Source organism: Nycticebus coucang, chromosome 5 (assembly GCF_027406575.1).
Source record: "Nycticebus coucang isolate mNycCou1 chromosome 5, mNycCou1.pri, whole genome shotgun sequence".
Lineage (NCBI taxonomy): Eukaryota > Metazoa > Chordata > Mammalia > Primates > Lorisidae > Nycticebus > Nycticebus coucang.
In genome coordinates, this window is record NC_069784.1 from 127,080,645 (window position 1) to 127,107,206 (window position 26,562).

Sequence of the window (26,562 nt, forward strand, 5' to 3'; positions counted from 1 at the left end):
CATTTTAAATTGAGAAATTATCTGTAGTTACACAAGTTTACTCTTAAATGTAAGAAATAAGGCTAATTGTTAAGGTGAAGTGTGACTTTAAACTCATGAATGCTTTGTTAGTAAAACACTGGATATGAGTTGGCAAACCTTTTTTGTAAAGGGCTAAGTAGTAAATATTTTAGGTTTTGGGGGCGCTGGGGTCTCTGTTGGCAGCTGCTCACCTTTGCCCTTATAGTGAGAAAGCAGCCAGAGACGTGTGAACGAGCATGGCTGCCTTCTAATAAAAGCTTCACCGGGGGACACTGAAATTGCATTTCACGTGTCACAAAAATGCTGCTTTTCTTTTGCTTTGTTTTCAGCCATTCAGATATGTAAAAACCACTGTTAGCATGAGGGTAGTACAGACCAGGTGGTGGGCTGGGTTGGATCTGTGAGCCCTACCCTTGACCCTGTGGGTCCAAATGATTTTTATTCTTTTAAGTCACCTTGAGAGACTGATTTCAGCAATGCTGCCATTGCTAAAAGCATCTTTGAATTCCGAGCCAGTGTACATGCCTCCAAAAGAAAATTAATCTTACTGGTTTTTAGTTATTCCTCATTTTTGACCACATTGTTTTCATTCAGTTTGAGACCCACCTCATTCTACTGAAATCACTTTGAGTAACATTTGGCTTTTTCCAAAAGTAAATTGACTTCAAAGAATGAAGACACGTGCTCACTGACAGGATGTTTAATAATGTGCCACAGGTTCTAAAGACAGTTCCAAAAGAGGAATTCCAAAAGTGCTTTGAGCAATGGCAGCATCCTTGGAATAAGGGTGCAGTGTCCTAAGGTGACTGGCTGACCGGAAAGAGGCAGCCATCATTTGGATGCGTAAATACGGGTAGGTTTTTTAAAAATCGTATTACATCATTCTTACTGTTTTTACCCTAATGTGGAAGTCCCCTGGAAAAAGTAGCTAATTGAGAACATCCAATGAATGCCTTTTTATATTCAGTTCTGTAAAGGATATTATATTAGTGTTAATTACATTTTTCTTAGGCCAATATTAACATTACTAAATCTCTCATTGGACAGCTTAAAGATGTAGTCATGGCACAAATATTACCTTTCGTAAAAATCAACCTGGGAGTTAAAGTTGCTCCCCAAATACTTACATATAAATAATCAAAATTTGTTACTTTAGTGATAGTGTTAAGTCTAATTTATCCCTAGTACTCATTATGTTTCCATAACACTTGTTTGAGTCCATTAGTGATTACTTCATTGTATTCATATGTTCTGTATTTGGTTTTGGAACCATACCACAAAATGCTCAAAAAATGTTGTTGACTTCTTAGAAAAGTATCTCAAGAATGGAAGAAAAAATATCTGATGTACTCAGCCCTACTATGAAACTAAGAATATGACCTAAGAATTATATAACCCAATTATAACCTAAGAATATGGGAAAAGGGGAAAGGGAGGGGATGGGGGAGGATGGGCAGAGGGAAGGTGATCAGTGGGACCACACCTATGGTGCATATGAAGCTTACTGAATGTAGAATATAAATGTCTTAACACAATAACTAAGAAAATGCCAGGAAGGCTATGTTAACCAGTGTGATGAAATATGTCAAATTGTATATAAAACCAGTATATGGTGCCCCATAATCACATTAATGTACACAGCTATGATGTAATAAAAAAAAATGTTGTTGAACTAAAGCAATTATCTTGAAATTTTGTCTCTTTTTTTCTTCTTTTGCTCTTGAATCCTTGCTGAGTAAATAATTATGGACATAGTTCCTATAATAATTTAATACTTAAAAAATAGCTAATTTGGAAACTTTTGATAATTATAATATGAGTTAGGGGGATTTATTTTTGGATAACTTTATTATGTTATATTTTGTGTTTTTTACCACAAATTCTTTAGACCATATGGTACTTACTACATCTTTTCTTTAAAGAACTGTAATTATTTAATGTAAGAAAAAAAAAGTATAGACATACAAATATTTGACTCATGTGTTTCTCCTACTTTAGTCCACCTATTGATGACTTTGATGTATTTAAAGAATCAAAAGACCAAAATTTCTTCGAGTCACAGGAATCTGTCCTTGCTTTATGTACTTACCTGCAAGAGCTGGTGAGAACTATTGAAGATCTAGATGAAAACCAGCTGAAAAATGAGTTTTTTAAACTTCTGCAGGTAAATGTACTAATTTATTTCCCAGGTATACTTGTTTATTTAAACAGAAAATAAACTGGCATACGTGTAACAAAAAGCATGTATATATTGTTATTTAAATTAAATTGTTAATTTTTTATCTAAATAGAGTTAAGAGATGAAAATCCGTTTAGTTTCCAAAGGTGGGTTTTGCAGTCTCTTCTATTACAACTGGAAATGGTTTCAGTGGCACAGAAGTTACCTGCCTTCATAGATTGTGCCGTCCGTGCGGCAATGCGTCATGGTGATTTGGTCAGCCCAGCCTGACTCAGTTTCCTTATTGGCCCTCACTCACTTGCGGTTGAACCTGAGACATGTTACTTGATTTCTCTGGGCTTCAGTTTCTTCATCTATTAAATGAGGATGGATATACACCTCATAATTTGATGTAAGAATTAAACTAGATTTATGTTTGTGAAAGGCTGAACTCAAGAGCCTGGAACACAGAGCCTGCAGTTATCATCAGCAGGTGATAACGCTTGGGTGGTCAGTGTTACCCAACATTTTCCAGGGATTTGCTGGAAAGTGGGATTTTGCTGGCAGGTTTGCAGGGTTGACAAAGCCCTGATGAGACTTACAGGGCGTGTAGAGTTAGCTGAGTGATCACAAGTAAGGCATGTTTTGGTTTTGAAGAAAAATTGTCATGACTAATATACCTGGTTTTTTGTTTTTTGTTTTTTCCTCTCAACTGTCCTTTATGCTTAGCTTGGAATTAAAAAGAAAAAGAAAAAAAAAAAAAGACATGCCAGCTTTTGCTTCTAGCTAGCCCATTCTTTCAGGGAAAAATCTTTGCCCCATTAGTATCATCAGCTGTGAAGAATGCTTACTCGTCTATTTTCTGTCATCTAATTTGGCCAATGACTGTCTGCTGCCACTCTGCTCCTAAGTAAGGGAGCCACAGTGAGCCAAGGATTAACCTTTTAAGAGAAGTGTTGAGATTACAGACATGAGCTACTATGCCTGGGCCCAGAGTTGGGTCTTTAGACTTCACCTTGTCCAATTTTTAAAATTTACAAAGGGAAAAACTAATCCAAAGAGGTTGTTATGTCATAATGTTGTACAATTAGTAAAGGAAACTAGGCAGTTTGGGTGGCCTGGGAGGAAAAAAAGAACTATTTCACTTTTCTCTTGACTCTGGATTGTAAAGTAAATGCTGAGCTTCTCTTCACAACATCTGATCTAATATCTGCAAGATGCAGACACTTTTACTCTGAATAAACAACGAGGGTGCTAAATCACTGAAACCAGTCTGTCTATGTCCATTATGCACTGATACTAAAATGTCACTGTTTTACCTTCTTAATGCAGCATCATGTAAACAGTCTTTGCATTATTAGAGAAAGTGTAAATTTGATATTTTATATTGAAAATTTTATAGAGATTTATGACTATTTTGAGCACCACCCTCCTCCACACACACATACAGTGGAGTTTTTGTTGGTTATTCAGAAGAAGGGTGAATGTTTTTTTTTTTTTTCTTTTTCAGATTTCGCTGTGGGGAAATAAGTGTGATCTGTCTCTGTCAGGAGGGGAAGCTAGTTCTCAGAAGAATGATGTACTAAATTCTTTGCAAGACCTAAAACCTTTCATTTTAGTGAATGACATGGAACATCTTTGGTCATTGCTTAGCAATTACAAGAAAAGAGAAAAAACATCTATTAGAGTAGATATTGTTCTGGATAACTCGGGTTTTGAACTTGTCACAGATTTTATACTAGCCGAGTTCTTGTTGTCCTCTAAACTGGCTACTGAGATCCATTTTTACGGAAAAACTATTCCATGGTTTGTTTCTGATACTACTGTACGTGATTTTAATTGGTTAATAGAACAAGTAAAATGTAGCAATCATAAGTGGATGTCCAAGTGTGGGGTTGACTGGGAGAACTATGTTAAAATGGGTAGATGGGTTTACCATGATCATATATTTTGGACTCTGCCTCATGAATACTGTGCCATGTCTCAGGTAGCTCCTGACTTATATGCTGAACTGCAGAAGGCGCATTTAATTTTATTCAAAGGCGATTTGAATTATAGGAAGTTGACAGGTGATAGAAAATGGGGATTTTCTGTTCCATTTCATGAAGCTCTGAACGGCTTCCATCCGGCACCCCTCTGTAGCATACGAACATTAAAAGCTGAGCTTCAGGTTGGTCTCCAGCCTGGGCAAGGAGAACAGCTCCTGGCCTCTGATCCCAACTGGCTGACTACTGGGAAATATGGAGTATTTCAGTATGACGGCCCACTTTAACTCTGTTTAGGAGTTCTCAGTTGTGTAGAAAGGTCTGCCAAGCGTCTTTTCATCCCCAGAAAAGCAGCGTGCAAGTTCAGTCACTTGACTGCTCTGGGAAGCCTCACTTCTCAGTGCTTATTTACATGCAGTCATTTTGCTCCAGTATTTTGATTTGGGGATGGATGGTTTTAAGCTAGTTACAGATATTTATGTTTATGTTGGAATATTAGTAACTTGTTTCAAATTAAATGTATCATTTCAAGTGGTTTTAATGCTAGAAAACAAAATATGGATAGAAAGCAAAATATGAGTTCTTTTAAAGTTACTTAACCCTGTCTTTTTCTTAAATGGTATATGATGCACGGTATTTAATATTCTAGGAAGCATGGGCTTTTATGTAACTTGATTTTGAACTCTTTGAACAACGGCTTGTAAAATCACACATTTTAACGCACTTTGTAAAGAAAGGCATTTCTTACAACTGTGATGTTTGAACACATGAAAGTAAAAGTTACCTCCTAAGTTAATTCTAACTTTTGTTCTTGAATTTTATTCATTTCAGTAACTTGTTTTATTTGTATGCATTTGTATTTTGATTGACCTGTGGCATGGATGCTAGGAAACACAAAATCGAATAGAGTGAAACAAATAGTATTTGAAGAAATGTAATACCTTTTACAGTCTATTTATGATATTTTTAATAAATGAAATTATTTTATCACCTAAGTGTTTTTTGCAGTTTTTGGCCAAGGCCAGGTTTGAACCCGCCACCTCCGGTATATGGGGCCAGCGCCCGACTCCTTTGAGTCACAGGCGCTGCCCTACCTAAGTGTTTTAAATGAACGAATTTTTAGTGTGCATTTAGAAAAATGTTGTAGGTAAAAAAGATTCTTATACATTGAACTTGGGTTACTACCCACAATGAATGACTTTATATTCTTAATACATTTTATTGGTCATCACTATAGATATTAAAGGTTTAAAATTTCAGGTCGGTTTGTTTTGAAACTGAAATTTGAAATAAACCTGGAAATTTTTTCTTGCACTAGAACAATAAAATGTATTACTGAAAAATCTCTTCGCTTTTATTTTCTAAGGGGGAAAAGTTAAACATGTTGCCAAAAGCAGTTATTAAATAATGTCACTTAGAAATGAGGTTATAGTCCGTGCTCTTGCTAAATGCTTAAAAAATTTTTCTGTAAAATGTTTACATAAAGCTGCACATTTTGAATTTACTTGTTTCTGTATATGAGTTTCTGTGTTAAACATTAAGTTATTAAAATTCTTCCGTTTTAGAATTATTTGTCGGCAGTTTCCATCATTTAGAACACAGTTGTTATGTTTGGGTGGTCTTCATGGCCACAGTGTGGACTCCTGTGTGGTAAATCACATTCTCCAGAGCACTAAGGTTTTTCCTACTTCTCCCACGTGATTTACTTTCATGAATATGACACTATGATGTGTCCAGAAGTAGTTCCACATCTTCCCCCACCCTTGCAAGAAAGAAAGGTGACCCTGGGGAAGAGGTCAGCTCAAGGCAGAATTCATTTTAAAAAATGCTTAGCAAGGGGAAGGGCCTTCCTGTGTTTTCACCAGTTGATTTTTTTTTGTTTTTTGAAACAGAGTCGTCCTTGGTGGAATGCCTGCTGTGGCCTCACAGCTCACAGCAACATCAAACTCTAGGGCTTAAGTGATTCTCTTGCCTCAGCCTCCCAAGTAGCTGTGACTACAGGTGCCCGCCACAACGCCCGGCTGTTTGTTTGTTTTTGGTAGCTTTTGGCAGGCAGGCCCGAGCTGGGTTCAAACCTACCAGGCCCGGTGTATGTGGCTGGCACCCTAGCCACTGAGCTACAGGCACCAAGCCGCCAGTTGATGTGTTTTAACAGCTTCGTTGAGATATAATTTACATGCAGTTGATCCATGTAAAGTGAACGGTATTTTAATATTTTCACAGGATTGTGCAAGCATCACCACAATCTAATTACATAACATTTTTGACATCTCTAAAAGAAACCTGTACCCGTTAGTTATTGGCCATTGCCCCCTCCTTAGCCCTTGGCAACTGCTGATCGTCCTTCTGTCTCTGAATTCAGATGTTCTGGGCATCATAGGTCAAGAGAATCATGACATGTGGTCCGTTGTGACCGGCTTCTTAAGTTTTATCGGTTGTGCCAGTTCTTCCATCCCCTTTTACGGCTGCATAATATTCCATTATGTAGATATCCTACGTTTCATTTATTCATCAGCTGGTGGACATTTGGGTTGTTTCCACTTTTTAACTATAGTAATGCTGCTTTGAACGTTCCTGTACAGGTGTCTGTGTGCATGTATCTAGGAGGGAAAGTGTTAGATCACATGGTAACTTAGGTGTAATGTTCTCAACAACTGCCACACAGGTTTCCAAATTTTATATTCCCTCCAGCAATGCAGGAGGGCTCCGATTTCTTCATACTTTGTCAGCATTCTTGTTATTGGGCATGTCTTTTATTACAGCTGAGCTGCTGGGTGTGGAGTGGGATCTGGTTTCAACTGGCATTTCCCTAGGGAATAATGATGTTGAGCTTCTCATGTGCTTATTGGCCATGGAATGTCTTCTTTGGAGCAACGTCTTAAATTCCTTTGCCCATTTTAACATTAGATTATCTTTTTATTAGTCATAAGATTTAAAAAATATGTTCTAGATGCAAGTATCTTTGTTGTTTTTTTTTTAAACAGAGTCTTATTTTGTCATCCCCGGTAGAGTGCCCTGGCGTCCTCACACGCTTGGGTCAAGCAATTCTCTTGCCGCAGCCTCCCGAGTAGCTGGGACTATAGGCACCCACCACAATGCCCAGCTGTGTTTAGGGACAGGGTCTTGCTCTTAGCTCAAGCTGGTCTCAAACTCCTGAGCTTAGGCCATCCACCCACCTTGGCTTCCCAGCGTGCTGGGATCATACGCATGAGCCACCGCGCCTAGCCTTAGAAACACGTGTCTTGTCAAATATATGATTTGTAAATATTTTCTCCCATTCTCTGGATTATCTTCTCACTTTTTTGATGATGTTGTGTGTAGCAAAAAAGTTTTAAATTCAGAGAAGTCCTCTTTTTATGTTCTTTTGCTGCAAAGCACTGGTTTGAGAATTGTTTCTTAAAATCCTCTTCAGAGCCACAAAAGTGAGGGATTGAGAAACCCAGCGGATGAGACTCTGCCAATTTCGCCCCTCGCCCCACACACTTGTGTCCCCCTGAGCAAGTGGGGCCTACATAATGTTTGGCACAGGAGATGGTGGGAAAGCTGGGGCTCTGCAGTCAGGTATGGGTAAGTTTTCCATTGAAAAACTATCTTAGGAAACTTTCCCAAAATAGCATCTTTAATCGTTTCAGCTTCTACCACATTTGGTTGTATATGAAGTAAATGCAGCTTGCAAATTGCATGCATGCATCAGGCACGTGGTGGCTCCTGCCTGTAGTCCCAGCTATTCAGCTACCCGGGAGGCTAAGGTGTGAGGATCACTTAAGGCCAGAAGTTCGAGACCAGCCTGCATGGTACTATGAGACCCTATATCTTTTAATATATGCAATACACTTATTAAGACATGGATCTGATATCAGGTTGAAAATGTGGAGAACAAGGGCAAGTGAATAGCCAGAGGATGATATTTTTATTAAACAGCAAACATACAACACTTGGCATGAGTCACCTTTTCTATCTAATTTGAGGCAATGTTCTGTGTTTATTTTTTTTCATTTTAAATAAGAAGTGTATTTAAACAAGATGCTTGACTTGAGGGAAAACTAGGATTTTTATTTTTTAGAGTAATTTTTCCCTTCTTAAAAGACAGATTGCTCTACATGTAACAGCTACGTACAAAAAAGTTATAAAATTGTCCTTGGTTTTAATGATGAATGAAAACATTAAAATTCCCCAATTGAACAAGGTATGCAAGGTTTTTCATATTGTTGTTTTGTGAAAACAGAGCAACATAACTTCCTGGAATATAAAGATCAGAGCAGATGAGCATGCCACTGATGGAGAAAGGTTTTTTTTTTTCACAGAACCAATATTTTTCCCCAACCCCTCTCCACCTAATGCCAATCAAAACATATCATTGGCCATTTAGTTTTAAAAAATGCAATATGCTTGTACACATAACACCAGTTACTTTATGTATAATAAAGGAATAGGGAAGGGGAAAATGAAAGAACAGAGAAAACTGTACTGTAGTAGTCAGGAGGTGGTGGAACCAAATTGCAGTTTTCTAACTGAGAATGTTACCCTGGTCTTTAAAAAGGAAGTCCAGAGTAAAGTAGCGGCTTCCCTCTTTAGCACACACCTCCTATCTGCTGTTGGAACACATCAGTTGTAGGCAGGAGTGTCTGTTGCATTGATTGGCTGCCCATCAATCAAATCGGAATCTGATCTGCCCCATTGACAAACCCTGTCGTTCCCAGGAGGCTTCTCTTTAGTTTAAGCGGTGTGTGCCTCTTCATCTTAAACTGCACGGCAGAACAGTCCTGTCCCACCACCTTCAAATCAGTGTGATGGTGGTTCTCAGTCTTGACTCCTTCCTAGGCTTTCCATCTGCCAGGGCGAGCGCCCGTGTCTCTGGCTGTGGCTTCACAAAAGAGGTATCAGGTCTGCGCCGGAGGAGCACACAGGCGCCCTGGGGAGCGGCAGAAGAAGGAATAGGGGACCAGTGTTTTGGGTTCGATAAAGTGGAATAATGCTTTTGAACCTCTATTAAGCCAGAATTCTACACTGTTCCAATCTCAAGGTTATTTTTCTATAAAAGAAACACAGACAAGACAGAAACAGCAGCAGCAACACAGTTCAAACATTTGCTTGCATTTTAAGAAAACCCCAGGGTAGATGGAAAGCATAATTCAGAATTGTACTTATTAAAAATTCCTCTCCCACCCAGTTTTTTCTTTACTTTTTTTTTTTTAACCATTTTACTTCTATTTTATTTTTTATTATTGTTCCAGGTTAATTTGAGAGTACAAAGAATCAGGTTACAATGTTTGCATTTGTTCAGTAAAGTCCCTCTTATAATTGTGTCCTGCTCCCAGGAGGTGGGCATACACACATTGTGCTCATTAAGTGGGAATACACCCATCCCCTTTCCTCCCTTCTCCCAGCTCCCTCATTCCTTCCCCCCACCTTGAATTGATTTGAGTTTTTCTCTTATATGGATATGTAATAAGATCATCTACTGGCTTCATATTAGTATCCAGTACATTAGATTTTTGCTTCTCTATTCTTGTGATACTTTATTAAAAAAATGCGTTCCAACTCTATCCAGGTTAATACAAAAGTTGTAAAGTCTCCATCCTTTTTATTGGCTGAATAGTATTCCATGTTATACATATACCACAGCTTGTTAATCTATACCTGGGTTGGTGGGCATTTAGGTTGTTTCCACAGTTTGGCGATTGTAAATCAAGCTGTGATAAACAATCTAAGGCAAATGTCCTTATGATAAAACGATTTTTTTCCTTCTGACCCACCCATTTTTCTAACACAGCTCTCTCTGTCCAAACCTCCACTAAGCCTTATTCCAAAATACATCCTGCCACAAAACGTTTCTTTTCCCTCTCTTCCTCTGGTTAGGAGTGGGGAAGATGCTGAAGGCTTCTACCCATGTATGTTGTTACCTAGATGTAGTGCTGATGTAACGTCAGATACTTAGGCTAGGCAGTAAGCAATACCCTGAGATTATGGCAAATGAATAAACCAGAGGGGAAAAACCCCAGGAAATCAACAAGAACATAGTGCCATTGCCTCCTTTGGTTTTATATGTATTGTGCCACAATAAAAAATTAATGAAAAAGAAGAGTCCTTGTCCCGACTCCGGAGAGAGAAAGGCCCTGGCTCACGAAGCCTTAGTTCTGATGGCTTTCCCTGACTCCTTTCCACTTGGGCTACACCCTAGAAACCCCTGGGCAGCCTTAAAATTCTTTTAGATTCTGAAATATTTTTCCAACTCCTGATTTTTGATTGGTTGTTTGGTTGGTTTTGTTGTCATTTTGCTTTTGTAATTATTTTTTAAGTTTACTAATGAGCTCCTGCTGGAAGGGATATATATATTTTTTCTTGAGTAGCAATATTCAGTGTGACCTGAGACTCGTAAATACTTCATTTCTGATTCCCGTCTCTTAGTCTGTTTGTGCTGCTATAGCAAACCCGAGAGTGGGTTGTTTAAAAACAAAATAAATTTATTGCTCACACTTTGGAGGTTTGGAGTTCAAGATAAGGCATCAGTAGGTTTGTTTTCTGGTGAGGGTCTGGCCTCGGCTTCCAAGATGGTTTTTCTGTTGCTGCATCTTCTGGAGAGGAGCGGTGCTGTGTCCTCACGTGGGGCAGAATGGCAAGTGAGCCAGCACTGCGTGACACCTGTTTTGTAAGATCTTCATCCCGTTTACCAGGAAGGAGCCCTGGTGAGTCCATCACCTCTTAGAAGCCCCACTTCTTAGTATCATCACACTGGCCATTAAATTTTAAGACCTGAATTTTGGAGGGACACATTTAGACCACAGAACTAGTCTCCTATTAACTGTGTGACCTGAGTCACAGTCTTACAATTTTACTGGAAAAGGAGAAGTTATTTCTGGTCAACATTCAATCCCAAACCCAGATGACCCTCCAGAAACTGGAAACTTGCCGGACAATATTAGCGTTCTGGCACCGCCTAGTGGCCACCTGAATATTCCATAAAACCGACCTTTCCCTTCAGAAACAGGGAAATACTGTTGCTTATGGGGCATCGGGGCGCATACTCGGAGCCATGGGTCAGAGACCATTGTTCTATTCTAACTTTTTGCTTTTCCTTTGTGTGTCACATTTGTCTCTTTCCGTTTACTATTACCCCACCTTTTTTCAGATTTTTTTAGAAAATAAAGGGGAAAAATCAGTTGATCATACTTCTAATGTGTCAATTCCTACTAGTTACACATTTCTTGGGGCAGCCACCCTCTGAATTTTCTGTGTATTTGCCCTGTACTATTGATCACAGAGCAGGTGCTTAAGGACTGGGTGACAGGCGATGAATTCCAGCATTTGGAAAGTGTGGCATAAATTAGGAGATCAGTTACTACTTATTGAATGAATAAAAGAATATACATTTTATATAATTGGGGGTTCTCAATAGATGTACACATCTTTGGATTTACCTTTAGTCCTTCAATATGATAATGTGAGTCATTTCTAATTTGTTAAAAATTCTTCAAAGATTTTTAATAGTTATATTTATTGACAAAATCAAAATTCTGGTATCATACACCAAATATCAGATATCAAATATCTGGTACCAATTCTGGTATTTTCTTTTGCTATTTAGGTTATTCCCAATCTTTGCTATTATAAAAAAAGCTGAAATGGATTTCGTCAGACACTAATAAATATCCATTAAGATTTTCAAGTTTTGGGCGGCGCCCGTGGCTCAGTCGGTGAGGCGCCGGCCCCATATACCAAGGGTGGGGGGTTCAAACCCACCCCGGCTGAACTGCAACCAAAAAAAAAAAAAAAAAAAAAAGATTTTCAAGTTTTCAGGGTCAGTGCCCATAGCTCCGTGAGTGGGGCACCGGCCACATACACTGAAGCTGGTGCGTTCTACCCCGGCCTGGGCCAGCTAAACAATGACAACTGCAACCCCCAAATAGCCGGGCATTGTGGTGGCACCTGTGGTCTCACCTACTTGGGAGGCTGAGGCAAGAGAATCACTTGAGCACAAGAGTTTGAGATTGCTGTGAGCTGTGACACCACAGGACTCTACTCAGGGTGACATAGTGAGACTCTGTCTCAAAAAAAATTTTCAGATGCTGCTAATTATTAGGAACCACCCCATTATACTAATCCTCCTAGAATAGAGTTTTCATTAGATTTATAGCCCCAAACTTTCTTTTATTTATTTATTATTATTATTTTTTTTGGTTTTTGGCCGGGGCTGGTTTTGAACCCACCACCTCCAGCATATGGGACCGGCGCCCTACTCCTTGAGCCATAGGCGCCGCCCAAAGGATAGTAGTAGTTTGTTGCAGTTTGACCAGGGCCGGGTTTGAACCCGCCATCCTCCGTATATGGGGCTGGCGTCCTACCCACTGAGCCACAGGCACCACCCTAGCCCCAAACTTGCAATATTAATATTGAGCAATTGCTTACATTAAGAAGGGAAATTTCCTCCCTCCTTTTTTGTAAATACATAAAATGTACCATTCTGATGACTTCAGTCCTGCTTGAGTTCAATACCAAGTTTAGGCATAAGGAGGAGATCTGTTAGCATAATAGAGTGGCTGGAGTTTTCTTCTGTGATATTTAGTACAGAGATGTCAGCAAGAAAAATAAGCAAAGTACTATAATTTTCATTGTTGACTGTACACATTCTTGTGGTTTCAATTTTAAAATCATTACGTGGAAGCAAGGATTCTGGTGTCTATCATGGTAAAACACAATAAGGTCAATGACAGTAAGATTATATATGTGTCCTTGTTCATTTGTTGGGTTTTTATGTATACATGTAATTCTTTTCATTTTATTTTTATTTTTAAGAGACAGAGTCTCAGTTTATCACCCTCGGTAGAGTGCTGTGGCGTCACAGCTCACAGCAACCTCCAACTCCTGGGCTTAGGCGATTCTCTTGCCTCAGCCTCCCAAGTAGCTGGGACTACAGGCACCTGCCACAACGCCTGGCTATTTTTTATTGCAGTTTGGCTGGGGCTGGGTTAGAACCGGCCACCCTCGGTATATGGGGTTGGCGCTCTACTCATTGAGCCACAGGCACAGCCCTGTATCCATGTAATTCTTAACAAAATATTGCAGTGGTTTATCATAGAAGTATGTCATTAAAATAGGTGAATTTGAAAAAAAAAGGAAAATTCAGGAAAGATAAAAAAATAAGAGTTTTGTTAATACGAGGAAAGTTACACTACAAAAACATAGTAATAAAATAATTGTTTTCCCTTCACTTAACTTTTGCTTGAATATTGTGCACAAGAAACTAAAGGAATGAGGCCCTCAGTTTATTTTTATTGTTTATTTTTTTGAGACAGAGCCTCAAGCTGCCGCCCTGGGTAAAGTGCCGTGGCATCACAGCTCACAGCAACCTCTGACTCCTGGGCTCAAGCAATTCTGCCTTTGCCTCCCAAGTAGCTGGGACTACAAGTGCCCACCACAATGCTCAGCTATTTTTTGGTTGCAGCCTTCATTGTTGTTTGGGGGCCCGGGCTGGATTCGAACCTGCCAGCTCAGGTGTATGTGGTTGGTGCCTTAGTTGCTTGAGCCACAGGTGCCGAGCCCCTCAGTTTATTAATTATAATATAACACATTAATTTTAATCATGATCGAAAGATTTAAAGGAACTGATACTCCAATTCTATCTTACTTTTTTTTTTTTGTAGAGACAGAGTCTCACTTTACTGCCCTCGGAGGAGTGCCGTGGCGTCACACGGCTCACAGCAACCTCCAGCTCTTGGGCTTAAGTGATTCTCTTGCCTCAGCCTCCCGAGCAGCTGGGACTACAGGTGCCTGCCACAACACCCGGCTATTTTTTTTGTTGCAGTTTGGCTGCGGCTGGGTTTGAACCCACCACCCTTGGTATATGGGGCTGGCGTCCTACTCACTGAGCCACAGGTGCCGCCCCTGTCTTATATTTAAGATGGTACAGATTGGGCTTGATGTGTCTCTAATGTGGAATTCTTTTCTTTCCTTTTCTTTTCTTTCTTACTTTCTTCTTTCTTCCTTTTTTTTGAGACAGAGTCTCACTTTGACCCCATTGGTAGAGTGCCATAGTATCATAGCTCACAGCAACCTCAAACTCTTGGACTCAAGTGATCTCTTGCGTCACCATCTTGGGGACTACAGGCACCCGCCACAATGCCTGGATATTTTTAGAGACAGGGCATCACTCTTGCTCAGGCTGGTCTCAACTCCTGAGCTCAGGCCATCCACCTGCCTTGGTCTGCTGGGTTGACAGGTGTGAGCCGCTGCTCCTGGCAAATGCAGGAGTTCATAAAGCAGGTGTCCAAGGAATTTTGTGGGTAGAATTCAGGTGGTCTGTAAACTGGGTGGGAAGAAACTTTGTCTTTATTTTCCTCACCCTATCATTAAAATTTGGTATTTCCTTCAAGTTTGAATATAGGCCACATCCTCAGGAGTATTAGAGATAACTGTACCTTGTCACCGGTAGGAATCACAGATGTTTTCATATCACATCTTGTTTCAGCTGTCTTTAAGTCACTACTACATCACCGTTAAAGTAGTTAGACAAATTGTTAGATCTTATTTAATGTGCTAAATAATCACATATATTCCCTTCTTACAAATTTATCAATTTCATGTTTTGACGACTGTTTTGATGTAATTTCCCCTTTGTACTGGTTATCTAAAGCATTTAAACACTTTACTTGGAGAAGTCCATGGCACAAAAACAGTACAGAACATTTGCTCTTGTTTCGTCTCCTTTTCCCCCAATTCTCTTTCTTCTATTGGTGAAAGTTATGACTAGTTTTTTTTTTTTTTCTTTATGAGGCAAAGAGGAAACACATTATTTTTCTACCCATCTCAAATCTCACTGAATACTAATCCTTTCTTGTCCAGGTTGGTGCCTTCAAAAGATCTTCCAAAAAAATTAAAAATTTCCCATGTGTACATAGATTGAATTATCCTTAAGCTTATTCTTGGGAGGCTTTTTAAAATTGAAAAAGCTGAAAAAGTATTTGGAATGTTTTTCAGATGTAGAAATATTATTTTAAAATACCTTAATGGTCCTAAAAATGAGAAATTTAAAAGAACGGTTTAAAATATAGAGCCAGATGTGAAATTTATGAAAATTTCTTTCATATGCCTTTTTAAGTTTTATGATAGGCAATCTGTGAAAATCAGGCACATATGGGTGCATTATAATCAATATAGGTACCATCCATGAAGCACTATATTCCAGGCACTGTATTAAATGCTTTACTTACAATGTGGCATGATATCCTCGTAAAAATCCTGAAGGCAAATGTTTTTATTCCATTATGCATTTAAAGACACCAAATCTCAGATTTCAAGTAACTGGCGCAAAGCCATTCAACCAGTCAACAGAGCCAGAATTTAAACTCCTGTCTGCTGGCCTCCAAAAGTCAAGTTATGGCTTTATATTTAAAGTTACCATGCCTTTAGCATACTTTGTAGCCATGTAGAGTTTGCCTTTTTTTTTTATTGTTAAATCATAGGTGTGTACATTAGTACAATTAAGAGGTACAATGTGCTGTTTCATATACAATCTGAAACATTCTCATCAAACTGTTCATCGTAGCCTTCATGGCATTTTCTTAGTTATTGTATGTAGACATTTGTATTCTACCTTTAGTAAGTTTCGCCTGTACCCATTCTAAGATGCACCGTAGGTGTGGCCTCACCCATTACCTTCCCTCCACCCTAACCTCCCCCCTCCCTTCCCTTTCCTTGGCCCTTTCCCCATAGTCTTGTGCTATAGTTGGGTTATAGCGTTCATGGGAAAGCTATAATTTAGCTTCATAGTAGAGCTGAGTACATTGGATACTTTTTCTTCCATTCCTGAGATACTTTGCTAAGAAGAATATGTTACAGCTCCATCCATGTAAACATGAAAGAGGTAAAGTCTCCATCTTTCTTTAAGGCTGCATAATATTCCATGGTATACATGTACCACAATTTGCTAGTCCATTCGTTGGTCGATGGGCACTTGGGCTTCTTCCATGACTTAGCAATTATGAATTGGACTGCGATAAACATTCTGGTACGTTGTGATTTTTGGTCTTCTGGGTATAAACCTAGTAAAGGAATTATAGGATCGAATGGCAGGTCTCTAAGTATTCTCCAAACATCCTTCCAGAAGGAACGTATTAGTGTGCATTCCCACCAGCAGTGTAGAAGTGCCCTTTTCTCCACATCCATGCCAACATCTCTGGTTTTGGGATTTTGTTATGTGGGCTACTCTTACTGGGGTTAGGTGATATCTCAAAGTAGTTTTGATTTGCATTTCTCTGATGATTAACAATGATGAGCTTTTTTTCTTGTAGAGACAGAGTCTCATTGTACTGCCCTCGGATAGGGTTTCCGTGGCGTCACACGGCTCACAGCAACCTCTAACTCTTGGGCTTACGCGATTCTCTTGCCTCAGCCTCCCTCAGCCTCCCGAGTAGCTGGGACTACAGGCGCCCGCCACAACGCCGAGCTATTTTTTTGTTGCAGTTTGGCCAGGGCTGGGTTTGAACCCGCCACCCTTGGCATATGGGGCTGGCGCCATACTCTCTGAGCCACAGGTGCCGCCCGATGATGAGCTTTTTTTCATGTGTTTGTAGATACGTGTCTGTCTTCTTTAGAGAAGTTTCTCTTCAAGTCCCTTTCCCAGCCTGAGATGGGATCACGTGTTCTTTTCTTGCTAATACATTTGAGTTCTCTGTGGATTCTGGTTATTAGACCTTTATCGGAGGTATAACCTGCAAATATTTTCTCCCATTCTGAGGGCTGTCTGCTTGCTTTACTTACACAGCTTGGCTGTGCAGAAGCTTTTTAGTTTGATCAGGTCCCAGTATGTCGGAAGCCATATAAGGCACAGCTGGGCCTTACTTCCTCTTCAAGTAAAAAACAGTTTTACCTTTTCCCGGTAACTTTACCCGGCAACTAGCCAACCAATCACCTTATGCCCCATCTTGCTTATTCTAGCCAATCCCCAGTTGGCAACTCCTCTCAACCTCCCAACAAGACACACCCTCCTTCCCCGTAATGCTTATAAAGCACAAGTTTTTCAATAAAGTTTGAGACTTAATCAGAAAACTGTCTTGTCTCCCTTTCTCGCGCCCCTTGTTTGTTTTTCTCCTTTAGGTGGTTCCTGCGTCCCCCGTTGCTGTCCTGCGGGTCGGGACCCAGTAGTGTATTTTTGATACTGCTTCAATTGCCTGGGGAGTCCTCGTCATAAAATATTCACCCAGGCTGATTCCTTCAAGAGTTTTTCCTGCACTTTCTTCAAGTATTTTTTTTTTTTTTTGTAGAGGCAGAGTCTCACTGTACTGCCCTCGGGTAGAGTGCCGTGGCGTCACACGGCTCACAGCAACCTCCAACTCGTCGGGTTCCGCGATTCTCTTGCCTCAGCCTCCCGAGCAGCTGGGACTACAGGCGCCCGCCACAACGCCCGGCTATTTTTTTTTTTTTGTTGTTGCAGTTTGGCCGGGCCGGGTTTGAACCCGCCACCCTCAGCATATGGGGCCGGCGCCCCACTCACTGAGCCACAGGCGCTGCCCCTCTTCAAGTATTTTTATAATTTCATGTCTTAAGTTTAAATCTTTTATCCAGTGAGAGTCTATCTTAGTTAATGGTGAAAGGTGTGGATCCAGTTTCAGTCTTCTGCAGGTTGCCAGCCAGTTCACCCAGCACGATTTGATAAATAGGGAATCTTTTCCCCACTGAATATTTTTTTTTTTTTTTTTTTTTTTTTTGGCCGGGGCTGGGTTTGAACCCACCACCTCCGGCATATGGGACCAGCGCCCTACTCCTTGAGCCACAGGCGCCACCCGCCACTGAATATTTTTAATTGGCTTGTCAAAGTTCAAATAACAGTAAGTAGCTGGATTTGTCTCTTGGTTCTCTATTCTGTTCCAGACATCTACTTCTATGTTTTTGTGTCAGTACCATGCTGTTTTGATCACTATCAATTTATGGTATAGTCTCTGGTCTGGTAGCGTGATTCCTCCTGCTTTGTTTTCATTGCTGAGTAATGTTTTGGCTATTCGAGGTTTTTTCTGATTCCATATTAAACGAAGTATTATTTTTTCAAGATCTTTAAAATATGACAATGGAGCTTTAATAGAAATTGCATTAAAATAATATATTGCTTTGGGTAGTACAGACATTTTAACAATGTTGATTCTTCCCAGCCATGAGCATGGTATGTTTTTTTATTTGTTAATATCTTCAGCTATTTCTTTTCTTAAAGTTTCATAGTTCTCTTTGTAGATATCTTTCACGTCCTTTGTTAGGTATACTCCCAAATATTTCATCTTCTTTGGCACTACTGTGAAAGGAATAGAGTCCTTGACTGTTTGTTCGGCTTGGTTATTGTTGGTATATATAAAGGCTACAGATTTATGGGTGTTGATTTTGTAGCCTGAGACATTGTTGTATTCCTTGATCACTTCTAAAAGTTTTGTAGTAGAATCCCTAGTGTTTTTCAGATATACGATCATATCATCTGCGAAGAGCGAAAGTTTGATCTCTCTGACCCTATGTGGGGTCACCTTTTCTTCCCTAATTGCAATGGCTAAAACTTCCATCACAATGTTAAAGAGCAATGGGCAACCTTGCCTGGTTTCTGATCTAAGTGGAAATGATTTCAGTTGAACTCCATTCAATACGACATTGGCTGTGGGTTTGCTGTAGATGGCCTCTATTAGTTTAAGAAATGTCCCTTCTGTACCAATTTTCTTAAGTGTTCTGATCATGAAGGGATGCTGGATATTATCAAAAGCTTTTTCTGCATCAATTGAACGAATATATGGTCCTTATTTTTTAGTTTGTTTATGTGCTGAATTACATTTATATATTTACGTATATTGAACCAGCCTTGAGACCCTGGGATAAATCCCACTTGGTCATGGTGTATACTTTTTTTGATGTGTTGTTGGATTCTGTTTGTTAGGATCTCATTGAGTATTTTAGCGTCAATATTCATTAGTGATATTGGTCTATAATTTTCTTTTCTTGTTGGGTCTTTCCATGGTTTGGGGATCAAGGTGATGTTTGGTTCATAGAATGTGTTGGGTAATATTCTTTCTTTTTCTATATTTTGGAAGAAGTTTAGTAATATAGGTACTAGTTCTTCTTTAAAGGTTTGGTAGAATTATGACATAAAGCCATCTGGTCCTTTGCTTTTCTTTTTAGGGAGATTTTCTATAGTTGATGCTATTTCAGAACTTGATATAGGCCTGTTCAACATTTCCACTTCATTCTGGCTGATTCTTGGTAGGTGGCATACTTCCAGGTATTGGTCGATTTCTTTCAGATTTTCATATTTGTGAGAGTAGAGTTTCTTGTAGTATTCGTTAAGGATTTTTTGAATTTCTGAGGGGTCTGTTGTTATTTCATTGTTACCATTTCTGATTGATGAAAGTAGAGATTTTACTCTTTTTTTCCTGGTTGGCCAAAGGTTTATCTATTTTATTTATCTTTTCAAAAAACCAACTTTTGGATTTATTAATCTGTTGTATAATTCTTTTGTTTTCAATTTCATTTAATTCTGCTCTGATTTTGGTTATTTCTTTTCTTCTGCTGGGTTTGGGGTTGTAGTGTTCTTCCTTCCCCAGTTGCTTGAGATGTCCCATTAAGTTATTAACTTCCTCTCTTTCTGTTTTCTTGAGGAAGGCTTGCAGTGCTATAAATTTCCCTCTTAGGACTGCCTTTGCAGTATCCCAGAGGTTCTGGTAATTCGTGTCTTGATTGTTGTTTTGTTCTAAAAATTTGGTGATTTCCTTCTTAATCTTGTCTATAACCCATCTGTCCTTCAGCATAAGGTTGTTTAGCTTCCAAGTTTTTGTATGGGTATGCAGGTTCCTGCTGTTATTAAGTTCAACTTTTATTCCATGATGGTCTGAGAAGATGCAAGGAATAATTTCTATTTTTTTAAATTTGCTGAGGTTAAATTTGTGGCCTAGGATGTGGTCAATTTTGGAGTATGTTCCGTGGGCTGATGAGAAGAATGTGTATTCTGGTTTGTTGCGATGAAATGTTCTATAGATGTCTGTTATGTCCACATGTTGAATGGTTAAGTTTAAACCTAAAATTTCTTTGCTTAGCTTCTTTTTGGAGGATCTATCCAGCACTGCTAAAGGGGTGTTAAAATCTCCAACTACTCTGGAACTGGAGGAAATCAAGTTGCTCATGTCTGTTAGAGTTTCTCTTATAAATTGAGGTGTGTTCTGGTAGGGTGCATAAATATTAATAATTGAAATCTCATCATATTGAGTATTACCTTTAACAAATATGAAGTGTCCATACTTATCCTTCCTTATTTTGGTTGGTTTAAAGCCTATTGCGTCTGCGAATAGGATTGCAACACCTGCTTTTTTCTGCTTTCCATTTGCCTGGAGTGTAGATGACCATCCCTTTACCTTGAGTCTATATTTGTCTTTTAATGTAAGATGCGATTCTTGTATGCAGCAGATATCTGGCTTGAGTTTTTGTATCCAGTCAGCCAACCTGTGCCTCTTTAGAGGACAGTTTAAACCATTCACATTAATTGAGAATATTGATAAGGCTTTTGAGAGTCTGGTGGACATTTTTAATCCTTTTGCGACTGTGGAAGTTGGAATTTGATCAAAATTTTCTGGGTGGGTTTACTTTTGTGGTGGAGGATTACGCTGGTTTTTATGGAGGATAGGTCTGAGAATATCTTGGAGAGCTGGTTTAGTGTTGGCAAATTTCTTCAACATGTGAATGTCATTGAAGTATTTAATTTCTCTGTCATAAATGAAACTCAGTTTAGCTGGTTACAGGATCCTGGGTTGAAAGTTATTTTGTTTTAGGAGATTAAAAGTTGATGACCATCCTCTTCTAGCTTGAAAGGTTTCAGCAGAGAGATCTGCAGTTATTCTAATATTCTTCCCCTTGTAGGTGATGGTTTTCTTTCATCTGGCTGATTTCAGAATTTTCTCCTTCATATTAACTTTAGTGAAGTTGATTATGATGTGTCTGGGGGATGTCTTATTTGTGTTGAGTTGTGCTGGAATTCTGAAACTGTCTGCTATCTGAATTTCAGAATCTCTTGGCATGTCTGGAAAGTTCTCCTTCATAATCTCATGGAGAAGAGACTCTGTGCCTTGTGAAGCCACTTTGTCACTTTTGGGGATCCCTATAAGACGAATATCGATTTTCTTTTAATTATCCCAGAGCTCTTTGAGAGAGTAATCTGTTTTTGCCCTCCATTTCTCTTCCTCTTTGAGAGTTTGGGAGCATTCCAAAGCTTTGTCTTCAATGTCAGAAATCCTTTCTTCTGCTTCCTCCATTCTGTTACTGAGGGATTCTACCCTGTTTCTCAGATCTTTGAGGGCTGCAACTTCTTGTCTCAATGTGTCAAAATCTTTGGTCATTTGGTCTTTGAATTCGTTGAATTCTTGAGATATCTTTTGGGTTACTGCTTGGAATTCTAATTTGATCTTATTTGTTATCCAGATTCTGAGTTCGATTACTGACATCTCAGCTATTTGTGCATGGGGTCTTTTGCTGTGTCTGCCCCATTGATTTTTGGAGGAGTTGATCTACTCTGATTATTCATATTGCCAGAGTTTTTCTGTTGATTTCGCCTCATTGCTTTTCATGTTGCCTCTGGCCGTCCTCAGAGTTGGGAAGGTATCTCTCCAAGAGGAGACCCCAGCGGGATCACTCTATTGTTGCTGGATCTTTGTAGGGAGTGACCCTGTGTAGTTCCTCTGGGGCTGCCCCAGCTGGGGATTTCTGGTTGTGGAAGCAGCTCCGGAGTGTGACGCACCTGGATCCAGCAACAGAGCAGGAGGTGGTGCACACGGTTCTGGGAGTGCCTGGTGCCCAGTGACTTTGGCACAGAGAGCCCAAGGCTCCAGAAGTCTCTGGCCAGGAGAAGGGCTCTGCACAGAGGCGGGAGGGCTCTGGAGGGCACGCGGCTACCAGAGCCCCTGGCCAGATGAGCAGGCCAGTGTAGAGGCAGGGAGGGTACAGGAGGGAGGATGCAGGGTTGCATGGGTCCTGCAGTTCCTGGTCAGGGTATGTGGAGGCCTGATTTGCATAGGTCACTGGTCAGGGGGTCATAACGCATCTCTTATGGAGGTCTGGGTGGTGCCAAGCTTAGGAGTTTGAGGTTGCTATGAGCTGTGATGCCATGGCACTCTACCCTGAGGCTCCAGTGTGCGAAAACTGGTCTCACTCTGCCCCTGGGGGTTAAGGCTGTAAGGCAGCTCAGTCCCCGCCTTTAGGCTGCTCAGTCACTAAATTACTATCTCCTGCCCAGTCCTTGCTTTGTGACCCTGAGGGCGGAGCTGCCAGGGCAGTTCTCTCACAATGGCTCCCTGCGGCCCATAGCCGAACACTATTGGCTCAGTGGCTCAGTCTGGGGCCCTAGACAATGCCCAAAGTTCTCTACACTCCTGCTCAAACTCTCCCCAAGGCTGTTCAACTGAGTGCCAAGTCCAAAAACATCAAAACAGTTCATAGGTAAGGCCTTTCCTGTTTGCAGTCTCACTGCTGCTTGTATTTATGGCTGCCAGCGGGATTAGGTTGATTGAACACATGCAACCACTTGCCAGTTTTCCACTGTTTTTGTCCTCCTCTTGGGGTCCAGAAGTCCCTTGATGACTCCCTGTATCCTCAAAGGGATGACTGTAGGCAGATCCCACCAGCCGGAGATGCCTGGAGTCTTATCTCCCCAGACTCACTGTGCCCAGTTGCAGGGAAGCTGTTACTCGGCCGCCATCTTGCTCCCACCCTCACCCTCCCTTTTTTTAAGACAGTGTCTCACTATGTTGCTCTCTGTAGAGTGCTGTGGCCTCACAGCTCACAGCAACCTCAAACACCTGGGCTCAAGTTATCATCTTGTCTCAGCCCCCCCCAGTACCTGCCACAACACCTGGCTAAAGTTTTTTAGACACGGAGTCTTGCTCTTGCTCAGGCTTGTCTGGAACTCCTGACCTCCAGCGATCCACCTGTCTCAGCCTCCCAGAGTGGTGGATTACAGGCATGAGCTACCTTGCCCAGCCCCATGTAGAATATTTTGTTATGTGGGTGTATTAAAACACATAAATAAATAAATTAAAAAAATGAGTAGATGTACTCTCAATGGAAACTGGAGCCATGATATGGTTGATAAGCCGTATTATGACTTATTAATATGTTGAATCCTCAGTAAAAGAAGAAAAATATAGCTAAGTACTACTTTACTGTTTTGTTTTGTTTTAGACAGAGTCTGGCTCTGTTGCCCAGGCTGGAGTACAGTGGCATGATCATAGCTCACTCCCTCTAACTCCTGGGCTCAAGCCATCCTCCTGCCTCATCTTCCTGAGTAGCTGGGATGACAGACATGTACTGGCTAATTATCCAATGCCTGGCTAATTTTAATTTTTTTTTTTTTAAAGATGGGATCTCACGATGTGGTCCAGGCTGGTCTCAAACTCCTGGCCTCCAGTCATCTCCCCATCTCAGCCTACCAAAGTGTTGGGATTATAGGTGTGAGCCAGTGTACCCACCCCTACTTTCACATTTTATAATAAAGATCTACAATTGGGGTAAGGGTTCAGGTTGTTTTTCTGTGTCATCACTTTTAGGATCTTTGGGCACAAAGGAATTCATGGATTTACAACAGGCTAAAGACCACACTGAGAAGAAAGCTCTCTAAGAACTTTAGAGTAGAGGGCTGAATATCAGCAAATCTGTAATGAAAAGGCTGCTCCTCTCATTTCAGGCCATCAAGCAGTTGGAAGCCAATGGGTACTTATTTTGAAGGGAAATTGTATTTGTGAGCAGATGGAAGTGATTTGACAAGGATGAACTGTCTGCCTCTTCCAACCAAAGGAAGGGATGATACAGCAGTTGTTGTTTTATTCTCTTGGTGAAATCCAGAATTTAGTTCATATCTATTAATCTAATTAATGTCTGATTTTTTTTGTTTTGTTTTAAATTATTTTTTCCTCCACTATACCAATGAGGATCCTACCTGATTTTTTATAGCATTACTAACAATGGTTTAAAATTAAATGATGTACAATTTGACAATAATCTGTAAAAATATGCTTTAATTTTAAAATTAAAATTCTTTAATTTTATTAGTAATAAAACTAATTCCATTAGTTCTCAAATGGAATATGATTTGAATCACTGAAACCCTAATAATTGTGGTCTTGGAGAAGACCTACCAACTACTTTCCATTACAGAGATGGGTTCAAAAAGTTGATAACTTGGGCAAGGATTATAGTCACAGCTCTATCACTAACTATGTCACTTAGGGTAGGGTAGGCCAGGTGTGGTGGTATGCCTGCCTATAGTCGCAGCTAGTGGGGAGGTGGAGGCAGGAGGATTGCTTGAGCTCAGGAGTCTGTGGTTGCTGTGAGCTGTAATGAGGCCACTGTACTCCAGCCGGGGCAACAGAGTGAGGCCCTGTCTCCAAAAAGGTAATAATAACAAAAATAATAAAATTTTTAAAAAGCTAGGTAGGTGACACCAAACTTAAGTAGGTGTCCTTTCATTTGACTACTTAATGTCCTTATATATAGTTACTTCACTTTTAGCTCTAACTGTCTAAAATTGTAGGATCTAATTGTGTTTTCGGCCATGTGCCAAGTTAGGGCAATCCTATTTACTTTTATTGCACAAAAATTGGCATTTTATCTTGGTAGAGAATTCTTTTTTTTTTTTGGAGACAAAGCCTCAAGCTGTCACCCTGAGTAGAGTGCTGTGGCATCATAGTTCACAGCAACCTCTAACGGTTGGGCTCAAGCGATTCTCCTGCCTCCGCCTCCCAAGTAGCTGGGACTACAGGCGCAGGGACTACAACTGAACAGGTTGGAGGTACCTATTATATGTGACGACATGCTTTTGCACACTACCCTTAATGTTTAAAAAAATTGTAAACGGTTCCTATAAGATAAATCATGAAGATATAACTAAATGTATTAGTAAGGAAGAGGTAGAGGTTAGAACTTATTTTCCTTGTGTCGAGGGCTGACTTTCAATAGATCGCAGAGAGGGAGCTGCTCTGCTACGCACGAAACCCCGACCCAGAAGCAGGTCATCTACGAATGGTTTCCTTAGAACTTCTTTTCTTTCTTTCTTTCTTTATTTATTGTTGGGGATTCATTGAGGGTACAATAAGCCAGGTAACACTGATTGCAATTGTTAGGTAAAGTCCCTCTTGTAATCATGTCTTGCCTCCATAAAGTGTGACAAACACCAAGGCCCCACCTCCCTCCCTCCGTCCCTCTTTCTGCCCCCCCCATAATCTTAATTGTCATTAATTGTCCTCATATCAAAATTGAGTACATAGGATTCATGCTTATCCATTCTTGTGATGCTTTACTAAGAATAATGTCTTCCACTTCCATCCAGGTTAATACGAAGGATGTAAAGTCTCCATTTTTTTCAATAGCTGAATAGTATTCCATGGTATACATATACCACAGCTTATTAATCCATACCTGGGTTGGTGGGCATTTGGGCTGTTTCCACATTTGGGCGATTGTAAATTGAGCTGCAATAAACAGTCTAGTACAAGTGTCCTTATGATAAAAGGATTTTTTTCCTTCTGGGTAGATGCCCAGTAATGGGATTGCAGGATCGAATGGGAGGTCTAGCTTGAGTGCTTTGAGGTTTCTCCATACTTCCTTCCAGAAAGGTTGTACTAGTTTGCAGTCCCACCAGCAGTATAAAAGTGTTCCCTTCTCTCCACATCCACGCCAGCATCTGCAGTTTTGAGATTTTGTGATGTGGGCCATTCTCACTGGGGTTAGGTGATATCTCAGGGTTGTTTTGATTTGCATTTCTCTAATATATAGAGATGATGAACATTTTTTCATGTGTTTGTTAGCCATTCGTCTGTCATCTTTAGAGAAGGTTCTATTCATGTCTCTTGCCCCCATTGATATGTGGGATTGTTGGCTTTTTTCATGTGGATTAATTTGAGTTCTCTATAGATCCTAGTTATCAAGCTTTTGTCTGATTGAAAATATGCAAATATCCTTTCCCATTGTGTAGGTTGTCTCTTTGCTTTGGTTATTGTCTCCTTAGCTGTACAGAAGTTTTTCAGTTTGATGAAGTCCTATTCGTTTATTTGTTGTTGTTGCAATTGCCATGGCAGTCTTCTTCATGAAGTCTTTCCCCAGGCCAATATCTTCCAGTGTTTTTTCTATGCTTTCTTTGAGGATTTTTATTGTTTCATGCCTTAAATTTAAGTCCTTTATCCATCTTGAATCAATTTTTGCGAGTGGGGAAAGGTATGGGTCCAGTTTCAGTCTTTTACATGTAGTCATCCAGTTCTCCCAACACCATTTATTGAATAGGGAGTCTTTCCCCCAAGGTATGTTCTTGTTTGGTTTATCGAAGATTAGATGGTTGTAAGATGTTAGTTTCATTTCTTGCTTTTCTATTCGATTCCAAGTGTCTATGTCTCTATTTTTGTG

At 40.1% G+C, this 26,562-nt stretch overlaps 1 protein-coding gene across 5 annotated transcripts in view; it reads left to right on the top strand.

Annotated features, from left to right (window-relative positions):
• Positions 1-26,562, top strand: part of ARMT1 (acidic residue methyltransferase 1) — a 205,892-nt gene that overhangs the window by 19,034 nt on the left and 160,296 nt on the right. For 4 of the 5 annotated variants that reach the window (XM_053592417.1, XM_053592418.1, XM_053592419.1 and 1 more), the window contains exon 4: positions 2,020-2,185. In XM_053592417.1, coding sequence (XP_053448392.1) covers positions 2,020-2,185 — 166 coding nt within the window. Of the gene's footprint in view, positions 1-2,019; positions 2,186-3,689; positions 5,673-26,562 lie in introns of those variants that run through there. The other variant, XM_053592423.1, reaches the window with a different exon arrangement.